Source organism: Saccoglossus kowalevskii, chromosome 12, assembly GCF_978046115.1.
Source record: "Saccoglossus kowalevskii chromosome 12, keSacKowa6.1, whole genome shotgun sequence".
Taxonomy (NCBI): domain Eukaryota; kingdom Metazoa; phylum Hemichordata; class Enteropneusta; family Harrimaniidae; genus Saccoglossus; species Saccoglossus kowalevskii.
This window is the reverse complement of record NC_140652.1, coordinates 35056272-35073140: the sequence shown is the minus strand read 5'-3', so window position 1 is coordinate 35073140 and position 16869 is coordinate 35056272. Positions and strand designations below refer to the sequence as shown.

Here is a 16869-nt window from a genome sequence, read left to right as displayed (position 1 = left end):
TATTTATCAGAGACATGCAGGGAATCAAAATTTGGAAACTTGCAATGTAAGTCACTCATTTCAAAAAGATGCATAATGTGTATAACTAACAGAACAGGTACATTTGTAGACTTGCTGGGATTCTCAGTATATACCAAGATTTGAATTAGTTTGATTTAAGACACAGCCATTCAAATCCATGTATTGTTGTGGCAGCACCTTTCCCCTATGTTTTGCTAGAACACACCAAGATTATCCTAATATAATTGTTATAATTACCAAATATACTAATATTTATTTAGTACCAGGCATACAGTAAACAACAATATATGTCACTTTCATTCAGAGTTTACTAACACTATATGCTATTACGTACATGTCTAAAGATTGCTGACTGAAACGTACAAAATGTACTATATTTACTCTATCACACCACGTTGCTAAGACGCGCACCACTGTACCACGTATTTCTAGGGGCTCTGCGCACACTGCTGAGGAACGTGGAGAGAAGAGCCGTTGAAAATTCGAAAACAAGAGGAACTCAACTTTGAAGTAATCCTGAACAATCAAATTTCTATGCGTTACACACGCAAGGGTAACTTGTTACACTATTCAGGGGAGTCTGAACAACATCCCAAAGTACCGTTTTCTGAGAGTTTTTCGGCCTTTTTTTTCACAGTGATGGTTGCCATGAGGGGGAAATGTCCGGATGTCCGCTCCGACAATTACAAGGGCTGCATGTGATATGTCAAAGAAATGAGTTTGTTGGGTTTTTAAGGAGACAAAACTCACACTGGTTTTATTATGCAAACATTCAGTTTGAAAACAAACATTTGTTTGGTAAATCACTCTAATTTTGCAAGAAAAATGCAAATATTTTGTGAATCAGTGAAACAGTGAATATTTCACAAGGTCTTTAAATCATGGAGTAACAGTGAACATTACAGTAGTTTTTAAAAAGGGAGTAACAGTGAACATTTCACTAAGGTTTTTAAAACAGGATTGAAAGTGACTTTTAAACAATTTTGTCCTGCAATGCTCTACGGAATAGCATTTGTCCATACATATGGCAATTCCTATGGACTATCAAGTCAAGTAGAGATTTTATTTTCTTGCTAACCAACAAATTGATGATTGTCAAACAATAGAAAGTTTTTTGTGCGTGTAACAGTTTTAAAAAGACAGTGAACTGAAGATAACAGTTTCAATGTTGACAGATAATTACAATCAATTAGAAGAAAATTTATAATTAGTGCTAATCAGGATTTTGTGGGTGTGCATGTCATGTAGGTACTTTACAAAGACTACCTGTAGAGTTTTTATTGTGGTGAGATCTATGGCAATGTTTTCATTGTGGAGGGATTTACCTTACTCTTGAATGACATGTGATTTCAAATAATGTACAGCTAATTAATTGTCCTTGCCTATTTGTAACCTGCATGTATGACATGTAAGTGTTGACGTGTAAGGGTCCAGTTAAAGTTGTTAATTGTTTGTACATGTAATTTCATCCTTAGCATTTAAATTCAACCATTGATCACTACATAGTTTGCACTCACACAGAGCTGGATAGTATCAATATACACTCACTGTTGCTAATGAATCATGGGTAAACCTACATGTGTAAGTTTTTGTGAAGAAGGCCAGAAGTTGAACACTGGCAACAAAAACACGATATAACAAGGTGTACCATTTCAGAAATCTCTTCATGTTTACGGATTATGTTGCTACAACTTTAGCAATAGTAGTAGTTGGAAAGTAACTTCTGCAGAAATAAACTTTCCGCACAAAAAATGATATCACAATCTGCCATTACATACATCCAATGGTCAAACAAATTAAATTAATAATAACTAGTCAGTTGCATTATACTGCAATAGTGCACCAACACAAAAGCCCAATATTGATTTAAATGAAATTGTTCAGAATTCAAATATTTACAAATATCGTACTCGATCGGTTTAGCGCCCATGTTCGGCTAAGCACCCATCGTCCACTTTTGAGACATTTCTATTTTTGAGTTCATATTCAGTGAAGCGCCCATCCCCTCCAAAATGCCCCAAATTTAGCTGTCTATTCATAAAACCTGATCTTTGATCATTGTTCGACTTTTCCCAATACAGGTGATTGTATTTATATAATAAAACATGGATATCAACCACTGTGAATATGTTGTGAGCTCATAGACCACGGTAACCGTGTGTAAACTATGCTTCGACAATCACCTGTTAACAAACGTGAAAGACGATAAAAACCATAATTAGTTTTATATTTAGTTTATTTTTTTTCGCCAAAATTAGTTCCAACAGATCATACTTTTCGAGGTGGTGTTCAGGTAAGCATTCACTTCCCTAAAACACATGATTTTGGAGTACCCTGGGTGCTTCCCCGGTCGGGTACGGTAATGTTCTAATTTTAGACTCCAAAATAGTTAAACAAAGCTATTGTGTTGGACATGACATCTGTAAACAACGGATTAACGTTCCACTTCAATGATCATCACTCTGTCGTTAATGATCCGCTACAGTCCTATTTATTTATGTTGTTATAGTGTTGACATGATAGCCTTCCATTAACTATGGTTACATTATTAAAACAGTCCAACTATGTAGACATGAACAGTTTAACCTGAAAAGATTGTTTCACCTGTATTTTGTCTGGTGACACAATCCATAGTTGCTAGGCAATGTGCAAGTGAGTGATGTGCTTCCCAAATGAACCCACACGAAATGAGTGATGTGCTTCCCAAATGAACCCACACGAAATGCACCACCATCAACAACTAAGAAATTTTGGTTTGTGACATTTAAAAATAAATAAGTTAGGAGGTAGTTCAAAACTGTATAACTTTGTAATTCCAAAAATTTATATCACTTCGCTATATGGCCATAATACCGTATTTGCTCCATTAGTATATGTAATAAATGAGAGGTATGGCTTATTGTCAATTAGGTCATATTTTAATGTTTCTGTATATAAATAAAAGTTTTGGTTTATGCCTCTAATATGATTTTTTTTCTTGTATTCAGAAATCATATTTTTATAAATGTCATTTCAATGTTTGCTTGTTTTTATTATTATTACTAATCTGAAAAATAATGTATTAAATTAGTATTACAAAATCATTGAAGGATTCTCATTAGTTATCTACTTTTTCTTCATCTCTATTAAAATAAGTATGCTTTTTTACAAACTGTCTGGTTTACTGGATAATGTTTTTTTTTGGAACTTCCAAATTTACACATAAATCTGACAGTTTTATTGTTTTAAACAGTACACATTTACTGGGCAATCTGATGTTTCAGAAAGAAGTCATTCTCTAATGATGAACGTGTGTGAGGGTACAACTTACTCCTCTCATTTAACCTTTTCACCACCAGTTCCCTATTTTTATCACAAATTCACAAAATAGTCGAGTTTATAGTCCGCACTTTCCTTTAGAAAATTGGGACAAAAATAGCAAAATATTTTGAGTTAAAACTGAAAAAATAACTCAATTTTTTTCTGTTGGCTCCATGAAATTTTTTACTAGTGGCAAGATTTTTTGATCAATCAAGTTGTAGCCACTCTAGCTGAGGTAGCAACTGAGCTAAGCAGATGATTGGTCGTTTGTATCAGCTCTGAACATCGACCCAAAGGGAGTTACCGGTACATTAGCTATGCACGCATCAACCACAATGGGGTTTGGAGAAATTTCATCAAGAACTAGTGAAGCTCGCCAAATTTGTGGTACCATAACATATTCATATTAGGAAATTTACAGAAATAAATCGTTTCGGGTAAAACTCCTTAGTGCTGTACGCGCCGGGTGTGCCTTCGAGTTTCACAAAAACAAATACTATTTATTATCGTAAATCTCTTCTTACTCGTACGTTTATTATCAGTAAACTGTTTAATTGGTACTGCTAGGAATTTAAACCATTTCAGGATTTTATGCCATTTGTGATGACACTAGAGCCCCTACCACATGGTGTCATTAGGACCCAATTTTTTGCTGATTCAAAATTTGGGGATTGTTCAACTACATTGTCTCTCGCGTAACTAAGGGTGTTTACAGTATTCAGTCAGAAAAGGTCTTGCATGAATATTGTGTCAACTCACCTGTTTACCAGACACCCATGCATTTAAATATTTATTCCAGACAGGCTCATCAAGAACTTCAGCATTGACAGTATGGCTAGTATCACCCCAACCACTTCTTAACGATGGGAGGGAATAACTTGATTGGGCTGTTCGTGCTCTGTCAAGACGTTCCTTCACATCACGTATGTACCACTCATAAGGCACTGGCTGTGATTGGGTGGTTTCATTGTCACGAAAAAAAGACACATGACTGCGACTTCTAGCTTCCTTTGGTATTTGTAGACTACTCGAGTTGGTACGTGCGCTAAGACGATACTGTAAAACAAAATACACAAATATAATTTATGGAATATTTTTAATTCTCTTGTTATCACTCACTGATCAGGACTGTCATTTTTGAAATAAAATACTAAATTATTCAATGACGAGGTGAGTGATTAGTAGATTTAGAAAGAAGTTTAATTTTAGAAACCAAGTAAATAATCTGCGATGCAGGGTACAGTATAGTCCTACACCGTGACAGTTCTAGAGATTGCAGCATTTATTCACGATTTCTACATGATAAAAAACACAACAAGCAGCTTCCTATCTCCAGATTGCTTTTCTGTAATATAATTACATGGCATGTTTACCCAGTACCTTCTAAAACACAAATTATTGTGCCTATACTAAGTACTGTATTTGCACTTAGAAGCACATCTCAAATAGTAACACATATAAATCAAAAATGGTATTTAATGTTTAATGAAACAGCAGCTACTAATAAATAAGGTTTTGACACCACTTGCCTCACAACCCCCTCATGTATAAATCATCAGTAACAGTTCACTTTGCTCATTCTTGCAAACATGCCACACAAATTAATATGCTGTGAACAAAATTATTTTAGTTGGAATTAATTTTTGCCTATAGGACATTTCAGCTGTTTTGTATGGAGTTTATTTTCACTGATTTTTAACGAGTTATAAGAAATATAGGGAAAAAAGGTATTTTCACAAGATTTTATTTTCAATGATTCATCCCTTCAGTAGAAATAGGAAAATGAATTCTAAGTGCAAACAAAGTAGATTACTGTGGACATTAACTGTGGCAATATTGACCTTAGCAACTAACAATGCATTGTGAATACACACACATGTAGAGTGATAAGCACATATCAGCCAATATTCTGTTATCGATCAGTTTTCAAAAAGATGTCATTATCCTTCTTTCAACCTGTATTTACCTACTCTGCCAGCATCAAATTTACTCAGAGTCATCATAAGATATATATTTTTTTGACCTTACTGGTACATGTTGTTAATTTTGGTTCTGTGATCTGATACCAACAATGTGAATTATAGTTATATAAATTTCAACATTACAAGGGTACGATAACTGCTAACTTTTTATCAGTCAATGTGGCGAATTACTTTCAGAACATTCAAACCATGATTAATTTGTTTTAAATGTCAACAAAGTTAAATTAAACACTAGAAATAAAAACTGCATACTAAAGGGTAGTGATCATTGTGTTGCATATGCGTGAGATCAGGGTCAAAGTTGGCGACACTGATTGATGTGCAGATCAACTAATAGAAGAAGAGACATTACCAAGGTTTTACTGGGCAATTCCTGAGGTATTTCGGAAATTAATGGCTATTACAATAGCCAGAAGTGACTTTTTAAAAGTGTCTGACCAGTAAAAAAACAAGGTTAAAGTGAAATGAAGAATTATTATAACATCGTCACTAACCTAAAAGTACAAATAAATATTCAAAAGTTGTGAAAATTAAAACTTCCCGAAATACGCCAGAATTTTTTAAAGTATTCCGGACTCTGTTTATAGTATTTACCTAATACTAATATAAAACATATTTAGACAGTACAATTATGATATATGACAGTTTTGAAAGCCAGTTTGAAGTTATCTAAAGTTATTTAAAGTTATCTAAAGTTACACTCAGAACACACTATTATATCAAAGTTGGTATTTTATAGTGCACATTGCAGCCAGATTAAATCTCGCATTCATGTGACGCAGCACCCAGTAAAGGAGCATACTATAACTAACAGTTTGGCGACTTTTTAAATGCCATTTTCTCTGTTTGCAGAATAAAAACTTTGTCATAAATTGCATTAACCTCCAATTACTATTTTGCAAAACTCAGTATGAGTATATACAACTTCTGCAGAGATACTTTTTAATACTTGTATAGACTTTAAGATGAATAACATTAGTTTCTAAACATTACCTGTAATTAAATTGAAGCAACGAATTGAAAGAAGTTGCAACTTTTCATGGTTTCACCATTGTTTTGTACCCATGGTAACGAATGAAGCATGCCATGGTAGGTGAAAGGTCATGCAATATTAATGCCGCCCTCTTTAAAACGAAACAAAAAGCCATTTTTTAATTTTACCGTTTTGTTGTTGTTACGATCGTCTTAAGGTCCACCACAATAGGCACTTCATGCTTCACAGGAGGGGTCATAATTGCGGATATAAATTGAGCCTATTTATTGGTTAACATATTAACGCAACTTAAGTGACTGGAAAGAGAGTGGCTTTATACAACACGATTAAACACTTGATATTCTTGGTGCATGTAAGCTGAATTGGCAGCTTATATTGTTACCATGGTTACTATCATCACATCATAACTTGTATAATCAGCTGCTGGTATTGAAACAATTCAGTATATAAATAAGAGTGTAGTGAACTACACTACTTAAAAGTTAATTTACTAGTTTTATTATTCACAGTTTAATGTTAGGTTGAACCAAATTGGCTTTACTTCAGTCAGAAAAACTTAACTGCCACCACCTGTTGCTAAAAAGAAGTTTAAATTTAATTACTCAACTTTTAGTTTTTCAATGCCTGAATTTTCCATGAGATATTGTTTGAATATTTTTACTAGTATTTCATTCATTCAAATAATTTTTAAAATACTTGTTAATTTTGAGTTCAATATTGAATTGAGAAGAGTTCACCCTTTCAGTGCTGAAGTCAACTTTTGTCATGTATCACAAAACCTGCATATTAAATATCCTTTTTATTATTAAATTATGTCTGTCTGATTCAAATCTACAAAGAAATTCTAGAAAAGTTATATAAAAATGTGCAAAATGTGTCACCAAAAATTTTGTTGCAAAAAATTAAGTTGTTCAACAGGTTAAAGGCTCTGGGGGATTGTTTATTGGAGGTGTGGCTTTGCTAATGAGTGTTGTTAATCATTTACACAGCCTATGTTTACAGAATCCTTTATAGTTTATTTACAAGCTTATAACACTAATCCAGTGTGTATAGCACCCCAGTCAAGTTTGCTTCCATAGAGCAATGGACCTACCAACCACTTTGATATAACAACATCACTCATGCTGATAAGTTGCAACGTTTGATTTTTTGACGGATTGCTTTCTGTATATGACCCAAAATAGAATGAATGTCTACTAATACTATATGCGTCATGTTTCTCTGATGGACCAACTATTCACATACATGTATATACCTAGACTGGTCCAGTCACGGCAATTTTATTTTTTATATTATAGTTAGTAGAATCTCCTGTGTTAACACAAAATCACCACTACTGGTCTGTTCTGTCACACACTCTATAGTTGTCGTCACATATTTAAGGTGATAAATATGCTACCAACCAATGAGGCCATTTTGTTGTCTAAAAATTTCAATTATAGAGAAAAAAAGAAATAGTCCTGACTTAGCCTGTCTAGGGACTGGTTTATAATCTTATACCGAGTAAAAGTAAATGTGAACTGACACATGTTACAAAATGAATTTGCCAATTTCGTAAAAAAGTCTCATTTTAGTTACATTCATCATCCCTATTTTTGAGATACATTACATAATTAACTTAGAATACAACAGTGAACATTATTAAACACTATTAATTTCATTAAAAATAATAATTCTGGCTTGTATTCTCTGCATGTTTTAAATTTGAAAACACGATGTACACTTGTCTTTGTTGAACTCGCTTTAAGCGATAAGTAGCATTAAGAACATATTTGGTAACAAGACAAAATTGTGGCAGGCTTTTATAGAAATTGCAACCATTGCAAAATTAAATAAGGTAAACAACTTCAAAGATGATTTACATGTATGACACTCACATCTGCAATAACAGTTTTTTATGCAAGTAAAAAAGGAATCAGTTGTAATTAGGACAAAAAACTTATAGGAAAAACAAGCCATGCATGATGTAAAATCGAAGTTATATACCGGTAGTTTTGTTTATAGTAATATAGTATAAGTACTTGTCCATATTGAGAGAGATTTCTCAGGAACAGCGTTAATTAAAACACAATGGCTACCGATCTGAAAAACAAAATGACATGTATCAAAGGCTCATAATGTATGTACCATGTTTGAACAAAATCCATCCATAAACGACCAAAATCCATTTTTTGAATGCCAGAAATGCTTGATTTTTGATGATTTTTAGCACAAAAATGGCCAGCATTTGGCCATTTTGAATCCGATCATAATCAGTCAAAGCATGTCAGAGATATGGCACTAGAACCACATTCATTAAAACAAAAATTGCTGCCAGTCGGACATTTTAAATCCTATCTGAAAAACAAAGTGATTTGCATCTGTAAACAGCCGAGAAATACTTGAATTTCGTGATTTTTTCATTACAAAATTGGCTGCCATTCTGCCATCTTGAACCAAATCGTGAAACAAATTGATTTGCACATATCTAATATCATGTATGATGTATGCGTGAAGTTTGAATGTAATCGGTCTAGGCATGTCTAAGATAAAGATCTGAACGCATGCATGCCCACTGATGCACAGAGGTCAATCCCCGGTAATAAGTCCCCGGTTTGACCGACGGCAAGTTGAAGAAGCTTGGCTGGATTTGAAGCAAATAATCCCTATATCCTAATGAAATATATCAAACAATCACCTAAAATGAAATGATAATTTTCAGCAGAATATCATTTATTTTTATTAGATTAGTCTATTGTACAATTATTCTACAGTCTATGGTTTTACTACCGGTATACTGAAGCGTGTTCAGTAATCGCCTCTTTATAGACAAAAAAAATGTATCTGTTAAAAAAATGGTGCAATGACATTTTTTTAAATAGATACAGATACACTCACAAAAACCAAAGAATTTTGAATATATCATTATTATTTTAACAATACTTCAAATCTCACAACAATCCTTGCTATCCCTTGTCCTAACCCTAAATTCTCATCTAGTACTGTCTAATCTTTTGATCTTTTCTTAATTAAAAATGATGAGACTACTGTAAACATACTATTATCATTTAATTATTAATATTTAATCCCACAATTCAACTGGAACTTCTTGAATTATGAAATATATATAAATATAGTTATAAATGTAATTGAAATAGATAAAATATTTGCATTTATGAATATAGATAAATTGTTATGCATGTAGATGTGGAGATTATATTATAACATTGCAGATAGAAGGTTTAATATTGACATGTTACAACATTGTAATATACACCTGTCAGTCTACAGACACATTCCTTGGATTGAAGTGAAAAGGTATTGATGACAGTTGTCATGGTGACAGACAGAATGTGGAGAGGATAGCTGAAATGCAAATGGTGACACTGTAGCAAACAATCAACATAATGGAGCAAAGTAAACTAACCAGTAAGAAGAAATGTAATAAAGAGGTAATTATTGTAAATGAAATAACACAAGCTACTAGTACTCAGGAGAGTTGCAGGAAGCTGTGGCATGCAGTGCAAAAAATACAGCTTTTAACACAGGACCTACAAGCAGTATCTCATCAAAATAATAAAATAAAAATATGTGGTTTTGGTAATTCATGGGGATGAAATTACAACCTAACTTTACAACGATTTTAGTAATATCTAATAAATGAAACACAAATTAAAAGTGTTGTGTTTAATATAGGATGCACACACCACATGTACAATTACATTGTTTACAGTGCAAATATAGGAACAGCTAGGAATACTTTTCATTTTTATGCTAGAGGTAAAGTAATTTAGAGATAATTATAAGAATATTTTTAAATGTAAAACTACTGAAAGAAAATAAATCTTCTGAACAGTATTCAGCAAACAAATAATTAACAGCCCATTTAACATATGACAAAAACATGAGTAAGATTGAACATTGCAAAATAAAATAAAAAGAACTATCGGTACTTGGAAATTCCTATAAGAACATGCCATGTTTTCTCAAGAGAAAAATTTAAATTAATGTTATTTAATTTAATATTTACTGCTCAAGATTCCAGACATCATTTGATCAAATTAGTTCAACAGAGACAGTTAAGTTTCATGACATGATTCATAATATTAAATGAAATATACATTGTATGTCACTATGGCAACTAGCTAATAATCAAAATGTAAATTTAATTTAATGAACCATCAAATCTGCACACAGTGAATATTTCTCCTTTTATATCTATCCTCAGTTTCATAACAAACTACATTGGTCTGGCATGCAGTGATGAAGAAGATAGCAGATAGCCAGTCAAAACGATCAACCACCTGCATTTCCATTTTTTTGTTCTTACTTGAAAACAAAATTCCATCACAAGCATGAGAAATATTATGAGGACAATCAGGAGGTATCAGGTGGCTTAGATAAATTTCTCGTCTCATCTCACTTGTAAAGAAAGTGATTTGTATTTATTCTCTGATTGATGGTGCATTTTATATTTACTGCCAGTAAAAACATATGGATGTATACGTCCTCATACTGTGGCATTTTAAAGGGCAGTGGTGGTCGCACCACATTCTATCCAAAATTGGACGCATAGTTACGTACAAATTTGAACATGTTAATTCACTATCCTGTGTCAACTAACAAGTATCCTGTGCACTTCAACAAGCTATCAGTTCTCACAAAGTGACATCTATCAGTGAATAGATCTAAGTCAATAGATTTGGTTTTATTGTAGCACATATTAATCCTGTAATGGGATTGACAGATTTTAGGGTTCAATCCCAGGTAGAATGTGAACTCTGGTGTCCCAATTCTTGAGCAGGTGGGAGTAGTTTATACAATAGGAGTACTTATAACCACTCTACTCTGGTAGACAATCCATTGTAACTAAGATATGTGACATTCATTAAAATACACATGGCCGAACAGTTACTTTTAAATCCATGAGTGAAAACTCTTTATAGTGATTTACTTTCAACAGTTTTATTTAATAGACTGAGCTCTCGCTATGTAAACTGAAAACCTGTCTAAAGACCTTTCCAGTACATTTTCTAATGGTTTTTGTAATGAATGCAATATATAAACTCAACAAATGGAAATTATTTATAGTTTTGCTATATACAGTTTTCACATACATTATATATTATAAATGAACCTATAACCTTTTGTCCATTTTAACATTCTGTCAATTTAATGCCAAACTAATAAAAAAATAAGATATAAAAAAAAAGATTGAAATAAAATTTGAGCAGAAATAATGCTAAGGAACCATAATGACTAAAGCATGCCTTGTGTAATATGCATGTTTTATAATAAAATATGAAATGTGTTAATGTTGAAAATAGTCACAGACTGCTACATATCACTGTTAACTTATTTGCCACACCTAATAATTAAAATCCATCCATTTTTCTAAAAGTTTGCCTTTTGTGTTACAGAATGGAATATTGCTTAATTACAACTTTAAAGAACATTTTACATTTTTTTTAGTTTTGTATATGGTATTATATGTGGAAAAAAAATATATTAAATGAGATAAATAATATTAGTATATGAATGAAAATTATTTTAAGCACATATTAGGCCATGCAATATGTGTTTTATAACACATTACACGTAGAATTGCCAGAGGAACGTGCATAGATCGTCTGTCGTCTTATTCTTGACGTCTGCTAGCAGTGTCCTGATTTCTTTACAAAACGATGTAAAAACGCTTCTAGAAAACCTGATTGCGTTCTTCGTCTTCGGTGAATCTTTATTTTCTACTAGTGTGCAAAGTTCTTCTGAACTGAAGCTAAATCGTCCAGTCTTTCGAGGCGGACTATCGATTTAGTTTATGTACTAGTCTCCCCAGGGAACTACATGTAGTAATTTCCCTGGCACTACTATGGTAATTTAGCCCATAACACGGGATCCTGTGTTGACCAATTACAGTAAAGTATTAACGATTGATGTGTTATAATAACTACTATGACATTCTCTGTTTTTGTACACTGTATTACCGTATGTTGTGTGGATATATTTAATATTTACATATCTAGTTAGATCTGTCTTGGAATATCTATTATTGAAACTTGAACTTGAAACTTGATTTATAAAAGTCCAGTGTGGATACTACTTTGTTGAGGTAACTATTGTCTGCATGCCTTAGGCTATAATTAAAAGGACACCTAGCTGTTTATATAGCCTAGATTGCCACCAATTCAGAAAAAAAAAAAAAAACAGTTATATTGTGGTTTTCACTCTAAGTTTGGCAGCCTTCTCAAAATGCCCTCAATTCTGAGCATAGATAAATTGGGGCATTGACTTTGAATTCATAATTTAAGTTAGCCATACAAATAACATGTTCACTGAATATCTTTAAGCCTGATTGCGTTTAAATGCAATGATATTGACAATAGTGCTCTTGACAATGTGATTAGATTAAAGGTTGAATGTTTGCTTTTATAGTGTATCAACAGAAAGGAAATCAATAACTATTAGGATGAATATATAACAACCCTTTCTCACAATTGAGGCTATTGCTTTACTACGAGTTGGGTTACTAAATAATTACTAAACCTAGTAGACATGACAGACATGAACCTGCCATTGGTCTTATCTACCCTGACCACCATATCAGATCAACCACCCGGCAACCAGCAATAAATACAGAATGTCAGGTGACCAGTAACCTGGCAACAAGCATTGCAGAATGTCAGGTGACAAGTAACCTAGCAACCACTAATACTTAGCATCAGATGTACATTTTTATTTTTATCCAATATGTTTTTTAATTTATTTTACTTACTGCGTTAAATGCTGGAAATTCTTTTTAAATTTTTCTATTTTTTTTGTGGTATTAGAACAAATTGTATAATTAACTTGTCAGCTACAAAAATACAAGCCCACATATTTTTTTTTCCACAATAATTAGAGGTAAATGATAAATTAACTGTTTGATTTAGAACTAATTGAAAACATAAGAAATGATTGTTTTTCACAGCAATTTTCATTAGATAAATTGTAAAAAAAATTATACTGTAATTTTGTGTAAAAGGGTTAATTATTCACTGGGTTTTAATTTTGCTTATTTCACTTACTGGAAAATGCACTAAATTAAAACACAGTGAATATGTAAAATTTAGCATAGAACACATTATCTAAATGATAAAACCATGAATATGCCTGAAATGGTTAATCAGCAAAATTTAAACCTAGTGAAAATTAGTCATTTTACAGTATCCTTGGAAGAACAAAACGCCCAAGTTCAAATGAAGGTCAAGTATTTGAAGTATTTTAAAAACCGAATAAGATAAGACTACCTTTAAGTAGAATACTAAATCATTCTTCCAGCACAATACAAACATATATTGGTATTTTAATACAGCGAACAAACACTCAAGTTGACCAACAAACAGCTTTTGAAAGACAATTGTTACCAGTAGATTTATGAGATGTGTGTTGAAAAGAAAACTAAGGTTGAATTAATTTAATTATAAAATTGATATTGTTCTCAAGTTTTATTATCAACAAATAAACTGAAATGTTTTGAATAGGTACAGGAAAAGTGCATGATTGTTGGTGTTTCAGGACAAGTTAAAAAATAAAAACAACTTAACTTTAAATAAATCACTAATAATATAAATAGTTTATCAACAAAATTAACATATCGCCCACATACAATGATATTTAAAGGGTGACCAAATAATGATTTTTATTTATTTCACCTTTTTGGCAATATCTTTACTTTTTGTGAATTCATTTCACAAGTTATAAATGAAATCATTTTCTCAACGGTGACTACGATGTCATATTTTACCCATAATCTTTTGCTGGAGGATACTGATGTGAAATTGAATATCTAGAGAATGACAAATGCATTCTTCTACAATTGTGGAGCTGTTTCATCTGGGAGCATTATGTTGTTTTTATGTTGACTTTTCCTTTAGATGCTTGATTTTATTTCAGCAATAATTTCGCTTTCAACTCTTGGCTGTTTCATCACTGTGGAAACATGTATAAGATATTTTCTCACAGATTGAGTCAAAATATGGTATATTACATCATCAACTTGTATGGTTACCAGCAAGATACACTGTTCTTGTGAATATCTTACAGCCATAGTGGCTGCTACTGTGTGTACATTCAATGGTTCTCTGCCAACAACAAATTTGTTTTGAAAAAAATAATTTAAATTACTGTAATCCATCAAATTTTGTGATTTAAGGATGCTTATGCGTAAATTTTATGAAGGACCCCCGTGAATAGTCTGCTGATTACTTAAAAATTCTCTATCTGTATTATTATTTTTTATTTAATTTTTTTTATTTAAATATATCGCAGTTTATATTGTCAGAAGTTGTTACATTTCAAATCATAATAAAAGTTAAAATTACATATCACAAAAAAATTCTGTTCTCAAAATATGTATTTTTGACAAACCAAATACATTTTCTCCTGACAATGGTTCTTAAAGACTCACTTATATATGTGCGATCTTTTTTGGGGTATATAAATATTTGTTATTGTTATAATTATTCACTTCATTTTTTGTTTGGTATTGTTAACTATTTTGCCAAATTTTATAATTTTCCATGAATCATAACAATTCGCAAAATTAAAGCACAGTATTTAATTAATCACTTTTAGCTTTTGTTTTTCAGAAACACCAAAAAAATGTGTTTTTGTTGTTGTTTTTTGTAATGGAGGTCACCTTAATAAATACCAGTAGTTGTTATATAACTACCGCTAATTGGTGAACCACTTGTCATACCAGTGTTAAATCATGTAACAGTGAACAAGTCCTACCTGACACGTTGAGATTTCAAGTTAAAATCAGTGAATTCAGTTTTTTCAATGCCATTTAACAGACAACAACGTATTATCAATAAATCACTGGTGGTGTATGGCAAACACTAATTAAAATAAAACGAACAGAGAGCTGGAAATTCTCAAGCCCGGGAACCCTAGCAACTCCGAGTGGCTACAAGTGTTATCAAAATGGCATCCCCATAATGTTAACAATCAGGTATTCATTCCGTAACAAAAAAACGTCGCGTCAATCGAGAATGAGGACTTTTACCGCCAAGTACCCCCACTGCCAGGACTGATTATATTATAAATGTGCCGAATTGTGCCAAATAGGTGTGAAGGTAAAGGTGATTCGAGTGAACAACTGCTGACTATGAATCTTTTCTCGGGACGTTATGTCGCGTCCGTGTTGTTTACCTATTTGGCAACTGTTGAAGACTTGGTATGTTTTTAGTGTTTATCCGTCATACTTGGCTGATTGAAGAATTTACTTCGCGATCATGTGTCGTGGGTATTGCAAATGCAATGAAAAGTCACTCAACTTATGATACAGCACAGTGGAAATAAGTCAAAACATAAACACTGCCAGTGGTAACAGTCGTCTGAACCGGTGGACATTGGACACCGACCCGCGCTGACTCAAAGGAGTCGGTCGTGAGACGGTATGACATTTTAAACAATTATAGTAGTGAAGTTGTAAATAAATTCTAATCACAACTATTGTCTACATGTGCTTACCGGTACTGTCGTTTCTGTTCTCGTCACGGAACTACTATAATACGGCACATCGTACTGTGAAAGCGTCGTGCTCACATCTCGACTGCTTGATTTCGGCGAAGACGACGAATATCGAAACTTTCGTCGGGGCAAGTCATCGTCGTAGTTAACAACACACAGTGTTGGGAATTGACTCATTGGGAAGAAAATCCGCTGCACGACACCACAGCCTCTTACATTTTCCTGTGTTCTGTGTAAGTTGCCGTGACCAAACTGGTGTAATTTGTTGAAACTAACGGATAGCTTTCCACGGGACAACAGACACCAATACCGCGTTCCGTCGTGTTGAATGTATCGAATCAAAGTATGGGGTCACGGACTGCTTCATTATAAGAAGGGGCGATGGGTGTCTATTGAGAGGGATATAACACAGTTGTGATTTATGGTGCTGTTACAATACAATAATATTACGCGAGCTAGTAATAATTAATGGAATATATTTATCATTGATGCAAGTAGTTGACTAATGTTCGAAGCATACTGCAAGGAAAAAATGCAAAGCACTACCCTCTATCAAAGTGAGACGGTCCACCGGGGCTGGGCCTTTGTCCTGGCGGAGTATCAAAGACGATGGACAGGAAGCTAAGACAACTTGAAAGACAAATGCTCGTTGTCGTTCCCCCTGAAATGATTTTAACTTGTTTATCACTCTTAGCAACGACATAATTAACACATCCCAATATATCAATGATATTTATATTTAAAATTGCACTCCAACTTGGAAAGTCATTACTCTCAAAACAAGCTAAAAACAAAAATTGTGTTGAAATGATGCTGCTTTAACTAAAAGATAATATGTTGCTCTTACTTTCCAACATATTCTATTTTTAATGTACTGGAGGGTCACATTCTCTGGACTAACCTTTAAAGACACATCCTCTTCGGTGAATGTCTTTTGTTTACAAGTCTGGCTTATTTTAGGAGGCCTCTTTTTATTCTTATTCCACAGTTACTTTCTCAATATATATCCACAATCTCAATATTTGATGGTGTATATGTTGGCCTGGGCCCGGGGTGTTACCGCACACAAGTGGGAATGTC

At 33.0% G+C, this 16869-nt stretch overlaps 1 protein-coding gene across 3 annotated transcripts in view; it reads right to left on the bottom strand.

Moving 5' to 3' along the window:
* LOC102801891 (uncharacterized) overlaps positions 1-16125 on the bottom strand; it is a 54739-nt gene extending 38614 nt beyond the window's left edge. For all 3 annotated transcript variants that reach the window (XM_078007400.2, XM_085506606.1, XM_085506607.1), the window contains exons 1-2: positions 15790-16125; positions 4081-4377 (exon numbers count right to left, since the gene is read on the bottom strand). In XM_078007400.2, coding sequence (XP_077863526.1) covers positions 4081-4377; positions 15790-15966 — 474 coding nt within the window. In that variant the 5' untranslated portion in view covers positions 15967-16125. The remainder of the gene's footprint in view (positions 1-4080; positions 4378-15789) is intronic.
* Between the last annotated feature and the right edge of the window lie 744 nt (positions 16126-16869).